Source organism: Euphorbia lathyris, chromosome 9 (assembly GCF_963576675.1).
Source record: "Euphorbia lathyris chromosome 9, ddEupLath1.1, whole genome shotgun sequence".
Taxonomy (NCBI): domain Eukaryota; kingdom Viridiplantae; phylum Streptophyta; class Magnoliopsida; order Malpighiales; family Euphorbiaceae; genus Euphorbia; species Euphorbia lathyris.
Window position 1 is genome coordinate 18,319,260 of NC_088918.1, and position 27,232 is coordinate 18,346,491.

The 27,232-nt window shown below is 35.6% G+C and overlaps 1 protein-coding gene and 1 non-coding gene across 2 annotated transcripts; both read left to right on the forward strand.

The window, feature by feature from the left end:
• Positions 1 to 7,351: 7,351 nt before the first annotated feature.
• On the forward strand, positions 7,352 to 21,537 carry LOC136207083 (ATP-dependent DNA helicase Q-like SIM). Its single transcript, XM_065998356.1, has 16 exons — positions 7,352 to 7,574; positions 7,827 to 8,426; positions 8,523 to 8,742; positions 8,826 to 8,936; positions 9,120 to 9,306; positions 9,566 to 9,920; positions 10,114 to 10,340; positions 10,731 to 10,787; positions 12,376 to 12,456; positions 12,575 to 12,638; positions 12,904 to 13,003; positions 13,087 to 13,170; positions 13,386 to 13,479; positions 13,643 to 13,756; positions 13,856 to 13,948; positions 21,096 to 21,537. The coding sequence occupies exons 2-16, from the start codon at positions 7,841 to 7,843 to the stop codon at positions 21,402 to 21,404; spliced, it is 2,682 nt and encodes an 893-aa protein (XP_065854428.1). The 5' UTR covers positions 7,352 to 7,574; positions 7,827 to 7,840; the 3' UTR covers positions 21,405 to 21,537.
• Positions 21,538 to 22,212: 675 nt separating this feature from the next.
• TRNAG-CCC (transfer RNA glycine (anticodon CCC)) lies at positions 22,213 to 22,283 on the forward strand. The gene has a single exon. It is a non-coding gene; the product is annotated as a tRNA-Gly (tRNA).
• The last annotated feature ends 4,949 nt before the right edge of the window (positions 22,284 to 27,232 follow it).

The following is a 27,232-nucleotide window of genomic DNA, read 5'->3' on the forward strand; positions in this document are numbered from 1 at the left end:
CTCACTATATATTGACCAACTTCCTCTTCCCAAAAATCAATGTTGCGTCCTCAGCATCCAACTTCGAGCAATGCTTTATTTGGCACATGCTGACTTACCAACCGATCAACATGTTTCTCATCGGTGGTTTCCAACGGAGTACGGGTACTCTTAGATTAGGCTCCCTAATCACCAGGATCCTCAAAGACCACCAAGTAAGCTTAGTGGAGGAAATTAATGTTTGGGGCACAGAGATCACAGCTACTGTATTATTTGGTCTTGCCTTTGACCAACCAATAGTGCCCAAGAAAGGAAAGGGGGCCGCGGTTGAAGACCAGCAAAAAAGAAAAGAAACCTGCTAATCGCACTCGGCAGGATAAAAAAAGGAAAGCTGACCAGGCAGCTAAAGACGTTAACACAGCTCTAAAGAAGCTGAAAATTGTGTCAAGGGGAAAGAAAGTTGGAGCTGAGCAAGGTCAGGAAGAACCTAAGTCAGCTGAGAAAAGAAAAAGGCAAGATGAGCCTGAAGACGAAAGTGAAGAAACTCCAGATCAACCTCTGCTGAAGAAGAAGAAGAATTCTGTTTTGAAACCTATTGAAGCTGCTCCTCTTAAGTTGATAGTAACTCCTGACTCCCATTTTGTGAGAAGTCAAGGCATTGATCTCGAAAAACCACCCACTGACCAAGATGAAGAAGAAGTTGAAAATCTCGGGGGACAGGTTGATGTTGAGGAGCAAGAAAATGTTGAGCAAACTAAAGAGCAAGAACATGTTGAGCAAACTGAGACAGCAAATGTTGAGCAACATGAGGAAGTGGATGATGAGCCAACAATGGGTGCTGAGCATGAACAGATAGTCAATACTAAGCTGGTTGAAGAGCAAGCTGAGCCCACAGCAAAAGAACATGCTGACCTGGGTGTACATTCACTTTCTGACTCTCTTGATTCTATTCAAGCTGACCCCTCTCCTCCTAAGGCTAAGAAATTGAGAAGGCTTAAGAAAAAGGCTCAAAAGTCGCCAATTATTGATCTTTTGGGTGATTCTCCTCTGCGGGATCCCATTACTGACCTATCGGATATGCAGTTCCAGTTCTTCTCGAATCCCACTGAGCCTTCTCTAACGGAACTTCAGAAAAATCAAGCCTCTGTTACTCATCTTGAGGAACAAGCCAAGTCTCCGGAAAATCCAATTCCTACCGAGCAAGAGCTCGAAGTCCAAGCTGCTCCAAGTAAAAAGCATGCTAAGGAAAATCCTGCTCAGCCTGAGTTAACTCCTCCTGCACCAACTCAAATCAACACTGAGCAGGTCAATATCTGTGATGATCCACCTCCTTCCCATCCAATATCGCAGAATGTTGAGCAGTCAGTTCCTGATGCTAATCAAAGTCCAGTTGTTAACCAAGCTGGCCCCTCTGCTTCCACCAGAATTCCGGTAACTGAGTCAATTCCTGAAACAACATATGCCTATCTTCATGCTACTGAGTCCGGACGTCGCATTATTGACTCCGCTCAAACCATTCTTCAGGACTTGAATACTTCTCATGCCGATGCTGCTGGGTCTGCAAATTTTGAGTCTCCCTAAATCTCATCTATCACTCAGCTCCTCAATGAGATCAAGGGTCTCAAAGATCTGGTAAGTGTAATGGCCACGGTCTAAACACAGCAACCCAAGCAAGAATCCATCGTCAAGCTGGCCGAACTGCAATTAATGATGGTGAATCACTTGAATTCCCTTCAAGACCAAATTAATGCTCTTTCTGCAATCAACACGGGCTATGCTACCTCTGCTGAGTTGAATCAATATTTTACCAAGTTGAACTCTGAGCTGACCGGCACTCACGAGCTAATCTCCTCAACTTCTCAATGTTCGGTCGAACAAATTAGCGAAGCTGTCTGTCTACTCAACTTGAGTAAAGAGGAAATGGAAACTGATCAACTAAAGACCAACAAACTGTTGCAATACTCTCGGGCCACTTACAAACATGTGTGTCACACAAACGCTCAACGTCAGTTTTATGATTCGGGTCTGTTTAAGATGTATTATCAAGCCTATGCCCAGCTGACTGACACAATCACATGGCTTGGAAAATCCCAGGAGTACATACTCAGTATGTTCAGTGCCTCCATCCGAATTCCCCGCGATACCTTAGACGATTGTATACCTGTTTTTGATGGTCTACGAGAAAGCACGAAAAGGCTTAAGGCTTATTCAGTGAGGTTAACTCGTGATGCTCTCAATGACACTTTCGTTCCTCCTCTGCCTAATGGTGGCAAAACGGGGGAGAAAGAACAAGCTGATCGAACTCAGCACATAGAAGAAGCCTCTGGAAGTCAGCAGCAAAAGGGCAAAGGCAAAGTCAATCCTGCCCAAGTCCAAGTCAATAGGAAGAAATAGTCTGGCTAGTCTAGTTTGCCTAGTTCTTATTCTTGACTTGTAATTTTTTTTATATGTTTCCCATATCTGGCGTATTTTGCTTTGCTGACTATATAAAATCATGCATCTCTTATTCCAAATTGATTAATCTTATGCGATGCTAACTGCTGTATTATGCCGATCTGTCTTAATTGAACAAACAAACAAAGGAAAAAGGAACAAACTCAGTGCACATTAGACTTGATACATTTGCTCTGAAAAAGTTTTTTTTATAACTGTGTTATCAAACTAACCATGTATCAAAACTGAGTTAAAACACATTAACCTTTTCTGAAAAGCTGACCTAGGCTCATCTGAATTAGATTTTGGAAGGTCTAGAATTGAACTAAGTCAGTATAAGCATGCCTTAATTTTACTCAATTGAATCTTAGAAGGTTTAGAAGTTAAATTAAGTCAATAGATGCAACCCTTACGAGGGAGTAATTTCAGAAGCCATAAAAAGAATTTAAATCATGGGGAATCTCAATGCTGAGTTCCATCAATTAAATATTTTGCCAACATCAAAATGGGGGAGTTTGTTGAAACACCTTTCCACGAGATTTTGATTTGACAAAATAATCCATGATTAAGGGACAATTAAATTTAAGTGCTTTGATTTAATTGTACTAATATGTTTGTTCAAATGTTGAGTATACATATAAATAGAAATAGAAATAAAAAGTAAGACAGGATGAAGTCAGCATGAGATTACAGCACAAGCTAAGTAAAGTGGAACTCATCGTAAGAGAAGTTAAGTCATCTTCAGAACAGAAGCTAAGAAGATCAAGTCAATCAATGAAGCTGAGTGGAACGGAACTTAGTATCAAAAGTAGAAAAGACCTCTTAAGAACTATGCGGAACGAAGCTGACCATAGAAGCTGAGTAAAAGAGAACTCAATATCTATATTGGCAACAATCAAAAGACAACGAATAACAAAGTCATGCCGAGTGATTTTCAAGTCAGCACAAATGATCCGTTAGCAAAAAGACAAGTCCGACAACTGTCTGACCCAATAATAGGAACCTCGGAATTACGCATAGAAATGATTTCGAGATGCATGGGTCAAACGTCTGTTAGCTAAAAGACGAAACATGTACAAGAAGACAAAACTGCAGGAAAAGGACAAGCCTGGCACCTGAGGAAATCAGACGACAGGATTGGCCTGCAAACCTGAAGCTGACCAGAGCCTTGTCTCCCAAAAGAGCCGTTTTGGATTCAACGGACAAATCAAATTCAAATGATTTGATCTTCAGATTGCAACTATAAAAGGGACAAGTATACCTCTTGGATTATAGCCGAATCACAGAAAATACAAGAGAGAAAAATACAAGCAAAAAAGCACACAAAAAAAGAGATCTTACACTAACTTTCTATTCTTGTGTAAAAGCTAGAGTGATTCTTGTAATCATCTAAAGTGTTCTTCATTCGAAAAGAACAATTCTTATCAATTGTAAATTGAGAGTGTTGTGCTGAGTGTTTGGTTGTAAATACTCAGTGGTAGAGAAACCTAAGTGTTCGATTATAACACTTAGTAGGAGTTGAGTAGACGAATAGAGGAAGATATTCTTGCATATTCAACTGCCTTGTAAACGGTTTGTGCTCTGGGGACTGGACGTAGGCGGAGAGGCCGAATCAGGATAAGTCGTGCTGAATAATCTCTAACTCTCTCAATCTATATATATCTGTATGTGTTGCTTGTTATATTTACTCAGCATATAAATTGTCTAAATTGATATTGAGTAAATAAGAGTGCTGACTTGGAAGCTGACCACAAAAGTGTCAATTCCCAACTCATATGTAAAATAGTTCTAGTCAATAACTAACTAAAGTTATCTTATGTTACAATCGGCCGTGCTGACCAAAGCTGAGTTGACAAACTCAAGAAAATAAATTAAGTCAGTTTAATTAAATAACGAAAAAGTTAGATTAGCTCCTAACCCCCCTGGAACTAATCACACGGGACCAACAAAAGGCTCTCGTCTAACTATGCAATAACCACTCAAAATTAGGGTATGATTTACCTCTATATCAAATAGAACAATCAATTGATCTACGAACCCAAGGAGTTATTCGATAAATGAAAGTGAAAATCGAAAAGAAATAGAGACTAACTTTGAAAGAGAAAAGAGATTTGTTAAAAAATTATGCAGTTAGCAATTTCTATGTCTCAACCTAGAAAGGGATTGGATACTTATTATAGTTATCTCGACTCATGTGGCTTGAAACTTCAAGTTGTTGTAACATAAACATTTTTTAATATTGGAACTCTCTTATTAATGTGTTTAACTTAAGATTTATTTCATTATGTAACTTTCTTCATTAAATCTAATTTATAAGTTATATGACTTGACTTTTTTTCTTCTTTTATTTGAGTATTGACTTAAAGTCTAATTAGTTCGCTAACCCATATTTTAAAAGTCAATTAGGTTTCTAACCTTTTAAAATTATCAATTATCAATCTATATATATCTTGAAATCTGAATAAAATTATAATATTCTAAAATCACCAATTACGTCTTAAACGTATGTTGAAATTGCTAATTGGATTTCTCTCTTAATTGAAATAAATTTTTGGCTTGTTTTTTAATATATATTTTTAAGTATTTTATGATATTTTAAGTTTCAATTTTTTTGAAAGGAAGTTTCGATTATTAGTTCAATTATTTGAAATTTTAATTTTTAATAATATTTTATTATATTTTCAGTTTTAGTTAAAACAAAGGGGCAAACTTAACCGATGTAAAAAATATTTTCGTAAAATATATTTAATTTGGTTCCGTTTAACCGAATTGTTTTTGTAAAACCAAACTAATAGCCAAAACTTGAAAATTCATAAAGTACTGATCAAAATAGAACTGAAAATATAAAATAATTGAAATTTTATTTCAATCGTAGGAATTGTTTACTTATCCTATGATAATATTGGTTATAAGGAGTTATAATGTCATATATGGCCCAAAATAGAATCAGATATGATGGTGAGACATTACCACATACATCTACGAGCCGGAAGCAATGTCTCACAATTAAATTTTAAGAAATTCCAATTTTTTTAAAACTTAAAAAAAACGTTTTAAAACTTACTTTTACATTTCAATAGCTGGTTCTTCCCAGAATAGGCCGAAAAATTACTTACAAATTCCAGCTTCGAATCTTTTTTTTTTTTTTTTACTAAAACGTGTTTGGAACATAGAAAATTACGTCCAATTCTAAGCTGTTAACTCTTCAACTGTCCAAACTCACAAATTAATACCATAATTGAATATTTCAAACCAGAATTATGCATATCACAACTCAATTACCCTTTCAAGGTTACATTGGCAACTAAAGTGCCCAACTATTCATTAAGCATAAAGATATTCATATATATATATATATATATAAAATGGTACGCAATACCCTAAGAGATGACTTAGGCAATTGTGGCCGTATCCAATCCTCGCCCTAGTGTCGAATACCTTTCTTAGTATCTCGTATTTCTTCGTCTAAAAATATTAAAACATTTAAAAATATGAGACAAAAATTCTAATAAACAACTATCAATTGTAGAATTATTTATTTTAAATAGCTATACGTGTATATTTATAAAATCATTTAGTAAAAAGAGTACTTTAAAGTTTATAACTTGAAAATAACATTTTTATTCAATTACCAAACTAACCTGCTTAAAAAAAACCATATTTATATCACATCTCTTCAATCAAACATAATCAAATCATAAAATCATCATATAAACACTTTACTGAAACTAAAGTTCAAATAAAATTTCAACCTTGTATCCATCACCAAGTATATCCCCTCATATATCAACCCATAACACAAACATATTCGAGACGTCTCTTTAACACTTTCTAATCTTGTATGGTATTACTCAACACTTTACTATCATACCCGATAGGTCTTTAGACTATGTACGCAACCATGTTCATCACTTAGCATGATCTTTTAATACCAAAACACCCATCCGGACTACTTCTGATGGATAATAAACACTTTTTTTTTTCATAATAGACATTTCAAGTATAGACATCAATTATAAATCCTGCCACTAAAATACCAATTAAACCAAAAATCCATGAAAGAATCAAACCAAACTTCAATTTATATAAAATTCAACTTCAACTTGTATAATCTTTCCACCAAAACAACAATTAAATCAAAATTTCACCATAATTTCCTTAAGAAATTAAATTCAACTTCAATTTAACTAAAATAACAATTAAACCAAAAATTCATTATGAATTCATCAAGAACCAAACCCATAATATGAACATCAAAATAAGCCAAAAACTACACATAATATATTTATTTTCTTTGACTTTAAAACAAATTCAAAATCAAAAACTAGTTCGAGAACTCTCAATTAACTCAAATCATTTATAAGAAACCCCTAATAAGTAAATTTTTGAAATTTTATAGTTCAGTATACATATCTATATATGCAAGCCTTAAGGATAGTTGATAGTTTAATATACTAAACTAATAAAATTAATAAAGTATCGGCCCGTTTATATCTTATCTCATATTTTTCTCTAATGTTCCGAGTTTTGTGACTACTATAATGTTACATTATTGCGCAGTTAAAACGCACTAATAAAGCGTAGTTTAAAAAAGCAATATATATATATATATATATATATATATAGGTTTTGAAAAATAATAATTATATAATATTTGTGAAAATATAGAGTAATTAATTTAATTTAGTTATTTTGATTATTTTTTATTATTTTTTGTATTATTTTTTATACTTTTTTCTTTTACCGATCTTTTTTATACTTTTTATTTTTAACTATCTTTTTTATACTTTTAATTTTTGTTTTTGAAACAAAAAAAAAATCTTCAAAAAACAAAAATTAAAAGTATAAAATAGAATACAAAAATTAATTAAAAATAATTATACTTTAATTTAAAAGATATCTATACTCACATTTCTCCTCTCACAGGCTATAGTTTACAGGGAATGGAGATCCCCTAATCAAGATTGCTCAGAATTCAAAATTTTGGCGGGTATCAAAATCAAGTCGCCTGGTTTCAAGCAGACGAAGAGAAAGCAAAACCAATCCCTTCGATTCCTTGCTCTTCAAAGTTGTATTTTTTCATCACCGGTCTTTCACTTCGTTCGATATCTCTAATCTGGTTCTTGTTCTCTTCAAAATCGATCACTTCACAGTTCGAATAGGTCAGTTTATTTATCATAATGCTTTTTTCCCCCTTCTTCTTTTGATTTGACGTATTTATTTATTTATGGGTAGATATATTCCTACTTATACTTTAGGTGTTATTTGTCTACTCGGCACCTACATTTGTCTGCGAAATTGAATTTAGGTTTTCTATGCAATGTTGGTTCCTTTCTGAAAATTTTCCCTCAATGCCATTGCTGACTTTGGGTTTTCTTCATTTGTATATTCTATTTACTCTTCTGTGTTGCCAGTTATTTTTAATGCTATGGCTGGCGATAGTTCATCTTCCAATGAAGCTGTTGTGAAACTGATTGAAATGGGATTTGAGGAAGCTTCTGCAGTTCAGGCTGTAAAAAAAGTGGGTTCATCACTTAATGATGCTGTTGAGTATATCTTGAATGCGCCTTCTGAAGATTATTCAGGTGGACCTAAAACTTACACTAGTAGCAACAAAAGGGCTCTGGGTAAAAGAAACTCGCGTTCCACTCTTTCAAGTCACTCTAGACAATCTAGCATATTGGATCATTTCCAATCAACAGAAAGACCCAAAAGAAGCAAAACTAGTCGAGTGCCTGATATATCAATTCCTGGATCAGACTTCTTATCCCATCCTGCAGATCAAGTTAAGCTGCCATTGGGTAGCGTGGATTGTGGTAACCTTAATACTGTGCCAGAAGTTTTGACAATTGGCTCCCGAGAAGAAGTAGATATCGGCTTAGATTGGGAACAGAGAGCTAATAATTTGTTGCAAAAACATTTTGGTTATCCCTGCTTGAAGAGTTTCCAAAAGGAAGCCTTAGATGCTTGGGTAGCTAACCAAGACTGTCTTGTTCTTGCTGCAACAGGATCTGGTACTGATCTTTCGCCTCATTGCTATATATATGTATTCTGATTATTATGCCATTTGGTTGGTATTTGATTTTTCACAATTACTTTTTTTTTTGCAGGAAAATCTCTGTGTTTTCAGATTCCAGCATTATTAACAGGAAAGGTTGTGGTTGTCATATCGCCATTGATAAGCTTGATGCATGATCAGTGCTTAAAGCTATCGAGACATGGAATATCTGCTTGTTTTCTTGGATCTGGGCAACCTGACAGCAGTGTGGAGCAAAAAGCAATGAGAGGCATGTATGACATAGTATATGTTTGCCCAGAGACTATTTTAAGGTAAGAAACGTGATTTTTAATGTCATGTCTGGAAGAAGCATTGTTCAGTCCTTTTGATTGTGAAACATATAATTTGGCTGCAGACTGATAGAACCACTGCAGAAGCTTGCAAAAAATCGTGGAATTTCCCTATTTGCAATTGATGAAGTTCATTGCGTATCTAAGTGGGGCCATGACTTTCGACCTGACTACAGGTTCTCAACTCTGCTCCATTAGGCTGAATGTTAATTTGTTAGCATCGTACTTTTCACTATCCAATGTCAACATCTATAAATGAAATTTAAAAATGACCAGGATAGCTACCATCTTTTCCCTTTTAATCGTATTTATTATTGTCTTAGTGTCATACTCACCTTAATTTTTTCTTAAAATTTCAGGCGCATGTCTGTATTGCGAGAGAACTTCAATGCTCTTAGTTTGCAGTTAAAATGTGATATACCATTGATGGCTTTGACTGCAACTGCCACAATTCAGGTTCGAGAAGACATTGTTAAATCCTTGCGTATGTCAAAGTATACAAAGACTGTGCTTACTTCATTTTTCCGACCAAATTTACGATTCTTGGTAAATCTCTTATGCCTCTCTTCTGCACAATATTCAGAATATCATCCTTCTTGTTTTCCCTTAGCTTTTGGACTCATTGGTTGCAGTTTGTGGGAATAAGATTCACCTTTCAGAAATAATTTAATGGCTCCAAAAATAGAGGCTGCCAGGAATGCAGATTTTATGACACAAATATAGCAATTATAATTTCTAAACACAAGTCCTTTGCATCAATATTTTACTACAATAGGGGACTAAAATTTAGTTGCTGGTGTTACAGGTAAAACATAGCAGAACCTCTTCTCCTTCTTCTTATGATAAGAATTTCCGCCAATTGGTGGGTCTGTATGCTGGAAAGGGAAAGAATGGTTCCAAGAAACAAAGCAACGTGTCAAAAGTATTTAACAATTTCTCTAACAACTTTGCTGATAGTCAGATATTAGAGACTAATAGATCTTCTCCAAATGACATGGACAGCACTGAGTATGAAAGCAGTGATGTAGATGATGATGATGATGATGATGAAGTACATTCAATTAATAAAAGTGAATCAACTGCATCAGACAGAAAAGAATTGTCAATTGACTATTTGGAAAATGAAGTTGATGTCTTTCAGAGTGTAGATGACTGGGATGGTATGCATTTTTTCATTATTCTATAATTCATATTCCATTGTTGTATATTGCTTACTGTCTATTAGTATGCATTCTGTGCAATAGAGCTTGATAATATAAATGAAAGTGGGAAATCTATTCTATCTCTATTGTTTCTAGTTTGTTTCTGATGTTATATTCTAATTCTTGTATATTTCATTTTTTAATTTTAAAGTTGCATGTGGTGAGTTCTATGGGCAGTCTCTTCCCAGGCACTGGGATATATCTGGGTCAACAGAGACAGGGCCTCCCCCTACTTCAGGAGAAGACATATTAAAACTCTTGAAAGAGCCTTTAGAAGAAGGGCCAACCATCATATATGTTCCTACAAGAAAAGAAACATTGAGTATTGCAAAGTATCTTTGTGGTTTTGGTGTGCGGGCTGCTGCTTATAATGCAAAGGCATGTCTTTTCTGGATATTACTGTTAGGTATCTGTTATATTAAGTTTGTTGTATTATTGGGTTACCTTCTCTGATCTAGCAAATTAACCTACATCCAAATTCAAGTTGTTTTGACTGTAGTCCTGAATTACTGCAAACTACAGCTTTAAGCTCTGAAATATGCTACAAAATGTATGATATTTGATGATATGGAACCATGATATTGTGCAACCATTGATGGTGAAAATATGCTAAATGATCTGTATTGCATAACTTTGCAAACATATGCAGTTCTCAGATCTCTCATCTGCAGTCCCATAAACAGCATTTCTACATATCATGTTTCCAAGTTTCTTTGAGAAGGCAATCCTCGATTTGCTGTGAAACTTATATATTGTAGTTTTCTGCAGTTGCCAAAAGCACATCTGCGGCGAGTTCACAAGGAATTTCAAGAAAATATGCTAGAGGTATGGATTATGGAAACCAATAATCTCAGGTTGCACTATTTTTGCATTTTCTGGACCAAAAAGTTTCTGCTGATGCTAATGACTAGAGTATACCTATCGGTTATGGAAACCAATGATCCCAGATTGTATTTTATTGGCATCATCTGAATCTAAATATTCTGCTGATGCTAATGATAAAAGCTGTATGAACCTAGCATATTGTTTACGTCTTTGTGCACAATCCTCTCCACATTATTTATCTTGTACCTTGTACTTATATCATTATATGTGACAATTTGCCAAACGAATCCAGATATTTTTGTGTTTCTACTTTACTAAGGACATGCTTGTGGATAAGAGTTATCGAGGAACTTGATAGTATATTTATCTTCATAGTTGTGAAAGGCGAAAGGCGAGCCGAGGCGATAAGGGTAAAATACCGCCTCAAGGCGAGGCGAGAGGCGACAAACAAATTAGAAAAACACAAAAAATAAAACCATAACTCAAATTGACTAATTTAACTTCTGAATCATTTGAATTCCTTGCTTGACCTTGCACATACTTCCAACAAGGATTTGTCGCTTTCGATGTATTAGAATTACTAATACTCATGTCCAAGAGCCTGCAAAATTTGGAAAATTACACTTGTAAGCCACTGTTTCATACATTCTTACAAACTTTCATACAGTTTCAAACACTTTCACGCATTTTCACTTCACACACATTCATACATTTTCACAAACTTTCATACAGTTTCAAGCACTTCCACACATTTTCACTTCACACATTCATAAACTTGCATAATAGTATCATTAACATAAAATTTCACACACTTCTATAAACTTCACATAAACTTTCATAACTTAGCAATAATAACAGAAATCACAAAATTTGGGCAGCATAACGTTTGCATAAGTCATAATAAAGAATAGAAATTTGGGCAGCATAACAGTAGGACGAAGATGAAGAAAGAAAAATAGAAGAAAGTAGAAGAGTATGAAAAGAAAAATAAAACAAAGGAGAACAGACAAGAGAGAACAGTATAGAAAGAAAAATAAAAGAAAGGAGAACAGACAGTACCTGTAATCGGTGGTGGGTGGTCGCTGGCCTTCTGTCTATCGCTGCTGTTGGGTGGAGAGGAATTTTCTGTCTTGATCGATCGGTGCTGTTGTGGCTATTTTGCTTTTTTTCTTCTTCTTTCAATCGACAGTTTCTGATTTTTAACCTAAAAATCCCTTTTATACTTGTTTCTAATTTTTTTTCAAGAAAAACTTCAACTTACAGCCTGAAGTGCAGAAGGCGACCGCCTCTCGCCTCCAACCGCCTCTCGCCTGTGATGGCCAGGCGGTCGCCTTATGCATAACACCCGCCTTCCAGTTGAGAAGGCGGGGGAAGGGACGCCTGGGTCGCCTCTCGCCTCAGGCGATCGCCTTTCACAACTATGTTTATCTTGTTTCTAAATTGAAGCTGAATTTCTTATGGCCATCCTTACTAATTCAAAAATGAGAATATCCGAAGATAATCATGCATGAGATTCCTTTCATTTCTAGATATATCGAGTGTGACAGGAGACAAGCTTGGCCTGACACTTTTCCACTTTTCACTATAGGTCGTTGTGGCGACAATTGCTTTTGGAATGGGGATTGATAAGTCAAATGTTCGAAGAATTATCCACTATGGCTGGCCACAGGTTTGTATATGTGGAATTTTGCCAACCCTTTGTGAATGAACTTACTCTAGTACTATTCTACATAATCTTCAGTTGTAATTGGTCTCTTAAATTTTCCTTTAATTAAATTGAATCACAGAGTTTGGAAGCATATTATCAAGAAGCAGGTCGTGCTGGCAGAGATGGGAAATTAGCAGAATGCAGTAAGTCCCCTTTAACACGTTAAAATACAGATTCTGATTGAGCAAACATGTGCAATTCATTACAGGGATATGTATGCCATTCAAGACTTGACTAATGCACTCCCTGTATTATATGTGTATTGTTATTTAAATTATAGTTGCGTCCAAGAGGAAAGAGTTCATTTTGAAGTTTTAATTGTTAGGTGAAACACTATGATTTGTGATTGAGGTCACGTTAACTAAATTTCTGTGTTAAACTAAATCTTCGTTCTCATTGAACAAGCAGTTTTATATGCAAACTTGTCAAGATTTCCAACCTTGTTGCCGAATAAAAGAAGTGAAGCTCAGACCAAACAAGCATACAAGATGTTGTCTGATTGTTTCAGGTACATGTTGAAAATATCTCTTTCTGCAGTCCTGTTTTTTTTTTTTTTTTTTTTTGTAATATTTTACTATTGATTATTCGCAGATATGCAATGAACACCTCAAGCTGTCGAGCTAAAATACTTGTGGAGTATTTTGGGGAGGATTTCACCAATGAGAAGTGTCTCTTGTATGTAAATTCTTAATTCCTTGCTTGTTAGTAATCATAGATTCAAAAGGAAGAACTAGAAAAAATAGAAGTTACTCTCAGACCCATAACTAGATTCTTGGACCGTATCAAATTCTCACATCATATGCTTATTCTTGTAATTGCAATGTCATGTTTGTGCAATGTCATGTTTGTCGTATCCGACAGCTGATGTTTGTGACACTAACCTGATGCAGATGTGACGTGTGTGTTGGTGGCCCTCCAAAAGTGCAGAATTTGAAGGAAGAGGCCAATATTTTAATGCAGATTATTGCTGCTCATCATGCAAGTGTAATGATGAATTTTGTGTTTTTTTTTTCCGTTCCAATTAGCATAATTATCTTCGTTATACAATGAAATTAAGAACAGAACTCATCCCTATATGGATGCTGAGGTAGTGATTTTCTTGTTTTTTTGCTAATTTTTTTAATGGAAGTACAATTCTAAATTCCAGGGGCAAGGCACTTCTTTTGATGCTTCATTTGATGACCTAGATTGCAACACAAAATCACATAGATTCATGCAGAAGCCAAACCTCGCAATGTTCGTCAGCAAATTAAGAGAACAAGTAATACCCTATCTTGCTACTCGTTTTTTTTCCTAATTGCAAGTTGAATATTAAATTGTTAGATGCTACTTTAATGGTTTTTACATTGTGGCGGTACAGTCTCAGAAGTTTGGGGCAAAAGATCAACTTTGGTGGCGTGGTCTTGCACGAGTTATGGAAGTTAAAGGATACATCAGAGAGAGTGATGACAAGGTAATTGTTAAAAATTTTTACATAAGGGGAACCATTGCTTTTTGACCATTTGCAGTTTTGGAATTTGAAATCTATATTTGGTATTTCTATCTCACTTATCTTACATGATGATACATATATATATATACACAGATTTAGTATACTGAACACCCTAGAGTCAAAGGGATAAGTCTATCCTACAAGCAGCCCATACCTACCCTACAAGCAGCCTAAAAGTCTTGTAGCAACCCTTGTCAGTTTACACCATACAATTACACTCCCCCTCAAGCTGCGGCATAGATATTAATCATGCCCAGCTTGTTACATATATAGTTGACTCGACTACCCGGCAATGCTTTGGTAAATACATCTGCTAATTGTCCCCCTGTTCTGATATGTGGAGTTGTGATTGTGCCATCTTCTAGCTTTTCCCGAGTAAAGTGGCAATCAACTTCTATGTGTTTTGTTCTCTCATTGAATACAGGATTGTTGGCGATATAAATAGCTGCTTCATTGTCACACCATAACTTCATAGGTTTAGTCTGAGCAAACCCAATCTCACCAAGAAGATGCCGTAGCCATACAAGTTCACACGTAGTTTGTGCCATAGCCCTGTACTCAGATTCTGCACTGGATCTGGATACCACACTCTGCTTTTTACTCTTCCAAGATACGAGGTTGCCTCCGACAAATACACAATAACCCGTAGTAGAACGTCTATCTGTAAGATCTCCTGCATAATCTGCATCTGTAAAACCTTCTACAGTGTGGTGACCATGATTTTGATACAATATCCCATGTCCTGGAGTTCCCTTTAGATATCTCAGAATGTGACTAACAGCATCCCAATGTGAAGTTCTAAGAGATGACATAAATTGACTTACAACACTCACTGCGAAGGAAATATCAGGACGAGTGATTGTAAGATAGTTCAATTTTCCAACAATCCGTCTGTATTTTTCAGGATTCGGAAGTAACTCTCCATCGTCAGGCTTCAACTTCCCATTTGGTATCATAGGTGCATCACAAGTCTTTGCCTCAATCAATCCAGCATCATTTAACACGTCCAGGCAATACTTTCTTTGAGTGAGATAAATCCCTTTACGGCTCTGAAAAACTTCAATCCCCAAGAAATATTTCAATTGTCCTAGGTCCTTTGTCTGAAAACAAGTACCAAGGAAGTCTTTCAATTTATTAATACCAGTCTCATCATTCCCAGTAACAACAATATCATCAACATACACCACTAGTAAAATGCACCCGGAACTAGATGATGAGTAGAACACAGAATGATCATAAGCACTTCGACGAAGACCAAATTCTTGTACGGCAGCACTGAATCGCCCAAACCAGGCACGTGGAGATTGCTTTAAACCATACAAGGACCTACGTAACCTGCAAACTTTCCCGGACTCCCCCTGAGCAACAAACCCAGGTGGTTGCTCCATATAAACTTCCTCACGTAAATCACCATTCAAAAAGACATTTTTGACATCAAGTTGATGAAGTTGCCAATTGTAAGTAGCAGCCAAGGAAACAAACAATCGGACAGATGATAGTTTGGCAACAGGGGAGAACGTTTCTAAATAGTCGATGCCATAAGTCTGTGCATAACCTTTTGCAACCAAGCGAGCTTTTAGCCGAGCAACAGAACCGTTCGGGTTGAATTTGACAGTGAACACCCATTTGCACCCAATAGCACGCTTCTGAGATGGAAGTGACACAAGATCCCAAGTATGATTCTGTTCAAGGGCATGCATTTCCTCTTTCATTGCTTGGAGCCAACCAGGATGATTCAGTGCTTCAGAGAGGGAGGAAGGAACAACAACTGAATCTAAAGAAGCTACAAAAGACTTCGATGAAGGTGATAATGCATCATAACATACAAATGAAGAGATCGGGTAAGTGCATTGGCGGGTACCTTTTCGGAGGGCGATAGGAAGGTCAATGCTAGGATCTGAAGATGGGGAAGGATCTGGAGACGAAACTGGAGGGGGAACGTTGGCAACTGGAGCACTAGAAGGTGCATCACTTGAAAGACGCTCACGCCGAGAATAAACATGACGGACAATTGGTCGAGAAGGAACAGAAACCACCTGCTCACTTACAGTATAAACAAGATAATTATCGTCAGACGGACTTGCCGGATCAACAGAAAGAGTTGATCCAAGACTATAAAAAGGAGTGTTTTCAAAAAAGGTAACATCAGCGGACACCAAATAACGACCCAAAGAAGGAGAATAGCAACGATACCCTTTTTGAGTCCGAGAATAACCCACAAAGATGCACTTGATGGATTTGGGATCAAGTTTGGAGACTTGTGGTCGCATGTCTTGAACAAAACAAGTACATCCAAAAACACGTGGTGCAAGAGGAAATAAAGAAGACGAGGGAAAAAGAAGGGAGTATGGAATCTGACCGTTAAGGACTGAAGAGGGCATACGATTGATGAGAAAACAGGCAGTGGAGACCGCATCTGTCCAAAAGGTTTTAGGAACCTGCATATGAAACAACAGTGCTCGAGCGACTTCTAATAAGTGACGATTCTTACGTTCGGCAACACCGTTTTGCTGAGGGGTAACGATGCAAGAAGTTTGATGAATAATACCATGCTGGGAAAGATACGATTGGAAAGTGCAAGATACATATTCTTTAGCATTGTCACTTCGCAAAATACAAATAGATTTGTTAAATTGTGTGCGAATCTCAGCATGAAAGGTACAAAAGATAGTAAATAACTCTGAACGATTTTTCATAGGATAAAGCCAAGTAACACGAGAATAATCATCAACAAACGTTACAAAATAACGAAAACCAAGTTTGGACACAACAGGACACGGACCCCATACATCAGTGTGCACCAAATAAAAAGAAGACTCAACACGTTTATTGATTCGCGGTGGATACGAAACTCTGTGATGCTTAGCAAATTGACAAGCTTCACATTCCAGAGTAGAATCACGCGGAAGACTAGGACATAACTTTAGTAAAACTGGAAAAGACGGATGGCCAAATTGACAGTGAAGTCGCAAAAGAGACGCGCTTGTGCAGATAAGAGATTTTGACACTTGTTGATAAGTTGAATCAAGTACGTACAATCCATTTACCAGGTTCCCTCTACCAATAATTTTCTTCGTCCCAAGATCCTGAAAAAAACAATGGGTAGGATAAAAAACAACAGAGTAGTTAAGAGTCTTAGTAAGTTGGCTGACAGATAATAAGTTAAGAGGAAAATTGGGTAAACATAACACAGAGGATAAAGGAATATTAGATGTTGGGTGAGCTGTCCCTTGTCCAATTACAGAAGCCATTGAGCCATTGGCTAACATAACGGATGGAGAATTGGCCAGATGTTGGAAAGAAGAAAGAATACCTGTGTTGCCGGTCATATGGTCTGTAGCACCAGAGTCAATCACCCAACTACGAGAGGAGGTGGAGAGGCATGCCACATGATTACCTGTATCAGCCAAAGCGGAGGTTGAGGTTGATGGTTGTTCTGCATCATAAGTTGCAGAAAGTTGCTGAAACCGAGCATACTCATCGGCAGAAATGGTGACGGAGGACGGGGTTGGAAGGATGCCACCTTGAGTTGCCATATTTGCAGATCTTCGAAGAGGGTGCTGTCCCGAGTGTTGGGGTGGTTTACCATGCAGTTTCCAACAATGTTTCTTAACATGCCCTTCTCCCCCACAGTGATAACAAGTACGAGGGGAGCTACGGTGGCCACTAGAAAGAGTATTGTCTCCCCCTCGACGGCCTTGGCTAGCATTGCTTACCAATGCTACTGTGTCAGAAGACAATGTACCAGAAACCATTACGCCATCCTTACAGACGTTAAGTAAACGAGAATAGACTTCCGCGAGAGACGGGAGTGTCCCACTAGTCAACAGCTGTGTACGTGCCACATCATACTCAGGACCTAAACCGGCCAAAAAACACTGAACAACAACGCGCTCCTTCTGTGCTTGCATTTGTTTCACATCAGACACAATTGGAAACAGACTGTTCTCTTCCTCGTATGTCTGTTTCACTTCAGTGTAATATTGCAGAAGAGATCGATTCTTTTGTTCTGCACGATAAATCTTTAACAACAACATATGAAGATGAGACATATCCTTTTTGTTAGCATACAGAAACTCAAGATATTCCCATAGTTCCCTGACGGTCTCACAATGAGTCACGACATCATCAACTGTGGGATCGAGAGTGTTTTGAATTTGATTAAACAGTTTGTAATCTTCCATCAACCATTTCTTACGAACATCAGCATTTGTTTTAGGCGGAGGATTACCAGTTAAATGATCTTCTAAATCAGCACTGTTGACAAACCTACGGATAGTCCGTTGCCACTGAGTGTAATTTTGACTCCCAATTAGTTTTCTATCCGTAATTCTGGAGGAGCCTAGTGTAACTTCAGTCACAATTTTCTTTTCGATTCCTTCTGCCATGAAACTAGATTGAAAAAGCTAAATATATATATATATATATATATATATATGTTATTTTTTTTAGATCCCTCTCTTTTTTTCTTTTTCTTTTAACTTTTTTTGTTTTTGTTTTTTTTTTTAAACTCTCCTTTCTTTTTATTTTATTTTATTTTTTTTTTACTGTCTCCCCCTTTTTTTTTTTTACTGTTTTTTTTTTTACTTTACTTTTTTTACTTTAAAAGTAATACAGTTAAATTAAAAAGTAAGACACTTAAAATTAAAAGTAGTAAACCTAATTTAAGTAAAACTCTATTTCTAAAGAAAAGAACAGAACCCTAAAGGAAAATACGCGTGAATGAGAAGGGTACCAGAAAAGCAGATCCTGAGAGGGGCGTGTACTGGACGACGGCGAGCACACAGGGTGGCCGGAATTAAGACTCCGACGCCGGGAAGGTAAGACGGAGTTGCGGAGGAGACTTCACGCGCCGGCGCGTGGAAATGGATGAATCTGATGACAGTGGCGCGTGGGACTCACGCACAGATCAGACGGCGGTCGTAATTCGGAGAGGGGCCGGTCGGAGACGGGAAAGAGAACTGGGACGGGTGGTGAGATAAACGGAAGTCTTGAAATATACCCAAGAGACCCACGCTCTTCACGATACAGAACCTGGGAAATACTACCCAGACCGTGCAAACCAAAAAATCAGAGAACCTAAAGCTCTGATACCATGAAATCTATATTTGGTATTTCTATCTCACTTATCTTACATGATGATACATATATATATACACAGATTTAGTATACTGAACACCCTAGAGTCAAAGGGATAAGTCTATCCTACAAGCAGCCCATACCTACCCTACAAGCAGCCTAAAAGTCTTGTAGCAACCCTTGTCAGTTTACACCATACAATTACAGAATTTAACCTGTGGCTTAATACATAAGGGGATCTCTGTACTTGGCTAGATAATCCGATTGGCCCCTAGAATTTTGGAGATGTCTCATTAGTCTTCTATACTTGCTTAAAGTAACCTATTAGCTCGTTGAACTTGCTTAAAAGGACCTATTGGTCTTCTGAACTTGCTTAAAGTGACCTATTGAACCTTTGAACTTGCTTGCTTAAAGCAGTATGTGCTTCTACTTGTCCAAATTGTCCACTTCCTCTACCACCTAGACTTTAAGTGGTTAATCATGTCATTTAATGGGTAGTGAGATATCTCCAAAATTCAGAGGGCCAATCAGATTATTTGGCCAAGTACAAGGATCGTGGTGTGTTAAGGGGTAAATTACATCCATGGTCCCTCAACCTTTTCCCTTGTTTTCATTATGATCCTTGAATTTCAAAACCATACATTATGGCCCTTGAACTTTGCATTTTACTAACATAATGACAATTTTTACCGTTGATCAAATCAAATGACAGTTAAGAACTTCAAAATAGAATTAAAGTTGTTTAGAACCATATTTTTCATGTAGCCACCATTTTTTCGATTTTCCAAATAAGGAGTTATTGAATGTAATTGGACAAGATTAGGGAGTTATTGAATGCAATTGGATAAGAATAAGGGGTCATTTGTAATTTCTGAAAGTTAGAGGGCAGTTGCAGTTTTGGACCAAGTACAAGGACAGCAGATGTATTAAGCCTTATATATACCTATAAAACTTCGTTGAACTTGATCATCCATGATTAAACTACCTTTACAGAAATTTGGGAAACATTGCTTTTTGACTATTTTTAGTTTTGGAATTTAGTTTCTGGTTGGATACATCAAGCGCTCTCTATACTTGGTCAGATAATCCGATTGGCCCCTTGAATTTTGGAGATGTCCCATTAGTGACACATTAGCTTATTGAACTTGCTTCAATAAGGTATTAGCTCCCTGAACTTACTTAAACTGACCTAGTAACCCTTTGAACTTGCTTAAAGTAGTTAGCATTTCTACTTGTCCAAATTCTCCACTAACCCTAGTACCCTACCATGTAGGACTTATGGGGTTAATCATGTCATTTTAAGCAAGTTTTAGAGAGCTAGTGAGATATCTTCAGTATTTAGCGGGCCAATTGGATTATATGGCTGAGTACAGGGATCTTGATTTGTTGAGGGGTAAATTACACCCATGGCCCCTCAACCTTTCACTTATTTTCATTATGATCCTTGAACTTCAAAACCATACATTATGGCCTTTGAACTTTATACTTTACTAACATAACATAATGACCTTTTTTATCGTTGACCAGATCAAAATGACCATTGACGATCTCAAAATGAACAAGTTTTTGAATTAAAGTTGTTTAGAACCACATTTCCCATGTCGCCCACCGTTTTTCGATTTTCCAAATCACCATCTTCGGGAGCTTTTTCCCTCTAAACATCAACTTACTCTGTCTCTCCTAACCGAAATACATCTAAATAACCTCAAAACCAAAAACTTCAAGAATTAAAGTTTTTTAGAATATCATTTCCATCGGTGCTACGATGGAGGGGTCATCTTATTTAATGGTAAAAAGAACTATTGTATTGTAAAGTGCAAAGTTCAGAGGCCATAATGTCTGGTTTTGAAATTCAGGGGCTATAATGGATGTAAGGAAAAAGTAGGCTGTAGGTGTAATTGAACCATGTATTAAGCCGTAATTTGTCATGGCATTAGCATTGTTTGCTTTCTCAAGCATGTCCTATGAATGCTACACTTTCTTGCTATTCTACTTTCTTAAATTTTCACTTCATTGTTCTTTTTTGCAGATTCATGTTCAAATAAAATTTCCAGAGCCTACAAAACTTGGATTGGATTTTCTGGAATACCAAAGAGATGACGCCTTCAATGTTTATCCTGAAGCTGACATGCTGCTCTCTATGGACAAATGCAACTCCTACAGTAGTTTTGCAGACTGGGGAAAAGGTTGGGCTGATCCCGAAATCCGCCGTCAACGCTTAGCAAGAAAGCAATCAAATGGAAAGCAACGAAAACGAATGAGAAAGTCGAAGAAACGGAAACCGGATTCCAGAACTGCTAGAGGGAGAATAACAGCAAAACTATTGAAACAAAAGTGATGAGTGATGATATTATTTTGGCAATGTATTGATGTAATTTTTGTATATTAAGAATAACTAACTAGGATCAATTTAGTTTAGGAGAAATTCATTGTAGCACACTGCCATTGTTAATGCAGCAGAACTTGCATAAGATTTTGGGGGTTGTTTGGGGATATTTGTTAGAAAAAATTGATCGGATTGGTTAGTGAATTCCGGATAGAGCAACAAATACAGCAGCTCACGATTTGAGAATAAAATTGACAGATTTTATGTAGAAATGGAGAAAATATTGCCTCCATCTGTCTTCTTTGAGGGAACAAGATCCGTGAGTTCCAATATTCTAATTAATATTTACTTTAGTGAAATTTAATTTTTTACCATATAATACAATTATGTAAATATAATTTATAAAATATTAGTATATTCGGATTATGTAATTATGTAGTGTACATATTTTCTAATGCAAAAATACGACCGTATGAGAATGGGATCCATGTCCTATCCCACCCTTGCCCCTAGAGCGTCCTCACTCCATGGAGGAAATATATCGGAATTCCCAATTCTCATCCCTATCAGTAATGAACCCGTATTTGTGTAGAAGGTATTTGAAAGGTTATGGTTATTAAAAGTAAAATGTAAGGAAATAGTTTTCCTTTTCTTTTTCTCCAATTTTCAGTTTTGCAGGATAATACTTCAAAATAATGTAAAAAAATTTGTTCGAGAAAATATTGTTTTACGAGGGTTATTTTTGGTTGAGATTGAGAGGGAAACTAATGTTTTCAAAAATAACTTAATGTTTGTTTGCGGTAAGCCAAATGACATGAAAGCGCATCTGGTGTAGTGGTATCATAGTACCCTCCCACGGTACTGACCAGGGTTCGATTCCCTGGATGCGCAAATGTCACATTTTTTTCTCAAATTATATAGTATTCTTTTTATTTTTTCTTATTTTTTTTTAAGAAAGTATTCTTTTTATTAAAAATAAGCATAACACCTATTCAGGAGGCTTTTGGTTTCTCTAAAAACTTCTGTAAATATGTCACATTTTTTTTCTCAAATATATATAGTATTCTTTTTATTTTTTCTTATTTTTTTTTTAAGAAAGTATTCTTTTTATTAAAAATAAGCATAACACCTATTTAGGAGGCTTTTGGTTTCTCTAAAAACTTCTGTAAATATATACATCTGTTTGACAATTTAACTGACTGTTAGCTGATTACATTAGCTTTTAACTGGTTATCTTTTTGGTTAGCGGATTTGACTAACTGATTTGATTAGCGAATTGTACGAACTTTGTTTAGTAAAACTTAGCTAATTGTTAATAGCTATTTATGTAAAATGACAAATAAGGATATGATAAAACATCTATTTGGGATTAAAGAATATTAATTAGGGGTAAAAATATACATAAAAAGAGATAGCGCAATAAGCTAATTGAAAAAACTCATAATCAACATTTTGAACTTAATAAGCTATTTCAAATATCTCTTCACCAAACAACATTATTATATGTTTGACTAGTCAAAACCTCTAAAGTGATTCAAACCTCTAATTTTACTCCAAAAACACAGGACCATAGTATTCTTTTTTTTTTTTTTATTAAAAATAGGCATAACACCTATTTAGGAGTTTTTTTTTTCATGTTTGCCTTTTCATTTTAAAATAGAGAACTATTTACCTTTTATAGTTGAAATATATATATATATATATATATATATATATATATATATATATATATTTATAAAAGCAATGAATCCCTACTGGAAAAATAATTTTTTCGAACAATAAACAACAGGTAAACCAAACAGACTTTTAGCTCCCTAAACTAAAACTTCTAAATCATCGTGTCTTTAAACTAAACAAAAATCATTAATTGGTACAAATTTAAGCAAAAATTATTAATTAAGTCTTCATCAAAAATCATGGTCATCCTAAATCTTTTAGGTGTCATATGCTAAGTTTTTTTTATCAAACCCTTAATATTTAAAAAAATAAAAAGAGAAATAAATGAATGGTAAAGTTATTAATTTTGAATGGTTTGAATATCTAAATCACATATCCCATCAATGTAATGAAATAGTGTAAATAGATTTAATTATTAATTTTTTTTAAGTTTCAGCTAATATCTATATTTGATTAAACACGTCTTAAATTTTAGGACCCTTATAGTTTTGAGGCCCTATGCGGAAGAGTTTCTTGCATATCCCCATCTATCTCTGCAAATGAGTATTATGCCTTAAAAATACCATAATTTAGAGGCCATGATAAAAAATTCATGCACTTGACCAAGTATAAATACAGAATCATTCGTAGTATATTAAAAAAAAATTCATAGTGGTAAATTTATCTGCCCTTTGCTTTTCTGAATTATACTCGTATGCCCTTTACCTTCTAGACAGGAATGCACATATCATAAAGACGACCAGAAATATGGTCCAGAATGTATCCTCTATGCAAAGCCTCATCTTCTTCTTACTTATGAGGTTCAACCACGATCCTATTAGTATCCTTGTCACTTTGTTTCGGAATATACTTCAGATCAGTATTCAGAATGTAAAAGATTTTCAGAGTAATCAGAAATAATTTGGGAAAATTACACAGAAAAGCCTTTATAAAAAGTAATTTACAGTTATAACAAATCATATTTTGCATTTTGTCAATTAGGAAGTTATCAATAAATGATTGGTTAGAAATGGTTAGAGAATGTTAAAAGATGACAGAAATTCAAAAATATCTGACATTTTTAAAATAAAAAATGATATATTTGATATAATACTAATCAAATTACCAATTTGATTAAATTATAAATATTTTTATCATTTCTGATCTTTATGTAAAAGACCCAAATAATTTCATAGTCTCCTTTCAATGTGTAAAATTAATTTGTTCCATCGAAACGGTCAAGTATCACCAACGTTCTTCAATATATATTTTTTTTATAATATTTCCTCAATATGGTTAGAAATGGGGATAGTGAAAAGGCATAAATTTTCACATGCACCTTAATGAGCAAGTGAATTTGCTCATTCACCGTTAGATATAGGTTTATTAAATCTAAGCCTCATGATGCTTTGAATTTCCACCTTAAAATTCTAATAAGCCTAGATCTAACAGTGAATGAACAAATTCTACATAGTCATTAAGGTGTATGTGATCAAAACTGAAAGGTGCGTGTAAGTAAAAAGAAATAAGTAACATAAATAATCACTATCCTCGTGAACACACCCTGATTAAAATAATATTAGTTTGCATCATTTTGAGTATTCTCGATTGTGGATTCAATTTGTGTGATTATAAAAGTAATTTTCTTTTTACTAAAATGATTTTATAGTTATAAAAGAAATACCAGATAAACGTCAAAGCGCATCTGGTGTAGTGGTATCATAGTACCCTCCCACGGTACTGACCAGGGCCCGATTCCCTGGATGCGCAAAGTGTTTTATTTTTAATTTTTTTTTATGTGCCTCACTCTTACTTCAATTAAAAAAACTATGTAATTTATATTTATTATTGGGTTTTATTTTTAATTTTTTTTATATGTGCTCAACCTTCGGTTAAAAAAAACTATGTAATTTATATTTATTATTGGGTAAATTAAAAAAAAGGGTAAATTCAGAAAGAAAATATCTCACTCTTACTTCAGTTAAAAAAAACTATGTATTTTATATTTATTATTGGGTAAATAAAAAAAGGGTAAATTCGGAAAAAAAATATATTTGTGGGTTCACTTTTATCAATTTCGTTCTTATAGGGTTCATTTTCAGAATGTGAAACTAAAAGATTCTCGAACAAAACGAGAAACCTCAGTTTTTGTTTGAAAAAAAAAACCACAAACATGCCGTTCATGTTATTTTATTAATTTACATTTATTATTTAAAAGTACAAAAATGTAGACTTTCATGCATTTCACATTGTTACCAAAAGAAGAAATATATGCCATTAAATAATGTAATATCAGCAAAAATCAACAATTTAACCAATTCGTATAAACAAAAACTAACATGTCATCTCAATAGATAGATTAACTAACACCAATTATCAAACACGTGATCATCTTAAGTATCCAATCAGAGTTTAAACCTTGAAGATGAAAATGATGTTGTGATTGAAATACTTGTTATGAGAGCCTTATTTCCCAAAAAGAACTTATCTGATTGGAATCTGAATTAGTTTGAACAACTGTCGATATAAAATACCATATGATTAGACCACGAAAAAAAATTTAACTAATATCTATTTTGTTAACGGTGTAAAAACATAAAATTGGGTTGCAACAAAAAAATTCACATTAGTCATAACTAAAGAAAACTATATGTAAAAGAAAAATGTAAATTAAAAAAAAATTGATGTGGTTATATTTTTTTTGTCAATTACATATCTGTTAATTTTTTTTTTGCGGCCGAAAAGAACAAAAGTTTTTCGGTTTACTAAAAACGAGAATATTTTAGTTTGATATTAAAAGAATGATTGTGTCAGTTAATCAATTCGGCTTTGTCCAAGGTAGAAGTATCCATCACTGTATTGCTGCTGCCTCCGAGGGGGTTAATATGCTTGATAAGAAGTGTTTTGGGGGAAACATGGCTCTTAAAATCGATATCAAAAAGGCCTTTGACACTCTTGACTGGAATTTCCTGCTGTCAGTAATGGAAGCTTTTGGCTTCTCACTTGCCTTTCGAGATTGGATCCTGACCATCCTATCTTCGGCTAAAATTTCAGTGCTCCTTGGTGGTAATCCAAAAGGTCACTTTGGCTGTTCCTGTGGTGTTCGACAGGGGGATCCGCTCTCCCCAATCCTGTTTGGAATTGCAGAAGACTTTTTTAGTAGGTGGCTATCCAAGCTCGAAGCCGAAGGTATTTTTGCCTGCATGAGGTACGGCAATGGTAAATCTTTCCCCTCTCATCTCCTGTACGCAGATGATATGCTCTTATTTGGTAAGGCAACTTTGAGAAATGTGAGGAGCATCAAAAAACTTTTCAAGTTATATGAGAAGCTTTCGGGTCAGGCTGTTAGTTGGGAAAAATCGGCTATTTACTTTGGTTCCTCCGTTAATGGCAGCAGGCGCATGAGATTGTCCTCGACCCTTGGCATCCGGCCTGCCCTCTTGCCTTTCACCTATCTTGGCGTGCCATTATTCAGGGGTGCCCCAAAGAAAAGGTACCTTCTGCCCCTTGCTGATCGTTTTTTAGCAAAGTTTAGTTCCTGGAAAGGACATTCCCTTTCCATGGCAGGCAGGCTTATACTGATCAAATCCTAGCTTACTGGGGCTTTAATTCATTCTATGATGATATACAAATGGCCAATGGGAGTCCTGAACGCCATCAACAAAGCAATCAGAAATTTTTTGTGGACTGGTGATAAAGATTCACGCAAGCTTATCTCAGTACCGTGGGAAACTTGCTGCAAGGGTATCGACGCGGGAGGCTTGGGCATAAAACACATGTCCTGGTTCAACCAAAGCTTATTGGCAAAATTCTGCTGGGACTTGCTACAGGGGAATAACTTTATAATTGATCTCTTAAAATCCCGCTTGCTAACAAGCTCTGGACAGCCCAGAAACTACATCTGTAACTCAATGATTTGGAGTTCCTGCAGGAAAATTTACTCTGATATCAGAAGTCAAACTAATTTGTGGATTGGTGAGGTTTCTCAGCTGAATTTCTGGACTGACCAATGGATTAAACCCCTAGTCGCTGTCGAATTGGGAATCCCGCCTAGATCGCAGGCTAATTATGTTGAGAGTGTTGAAGAGTTTCTTAATGGAGATAACTGGGAAAACATCCAATTCTTACCTGATAGTTTACAGTCAGATATCAGGCGAATTAAGCGAGGCCTTGACCCAACTGAC

Bases quoted from the DNA above. Each gene is read 5' to 3' on its own strand.
- LOC136207083 (XM_065998356.1), top strand. From the start codon at position 7,841: ATGGCTGGCGATAGTTCATCTTCCAATGAAGCTGTTGTGAAACTGATT. The intron at 13,004-13,086 runs GTACATGTTGAA...GATTATTCGCAG, and splicing joins ATGTTGTCTGATTGTTTCAG to ATATGCAATGAACACCTCAA. The intron at 13,171-13,385 runs GTATGTAAATTC...AACCTGATGCAG, and splicing joins ACCAATGAGAAGTGTCTCTT to ATGTGACGTGTGTGTTGGTG.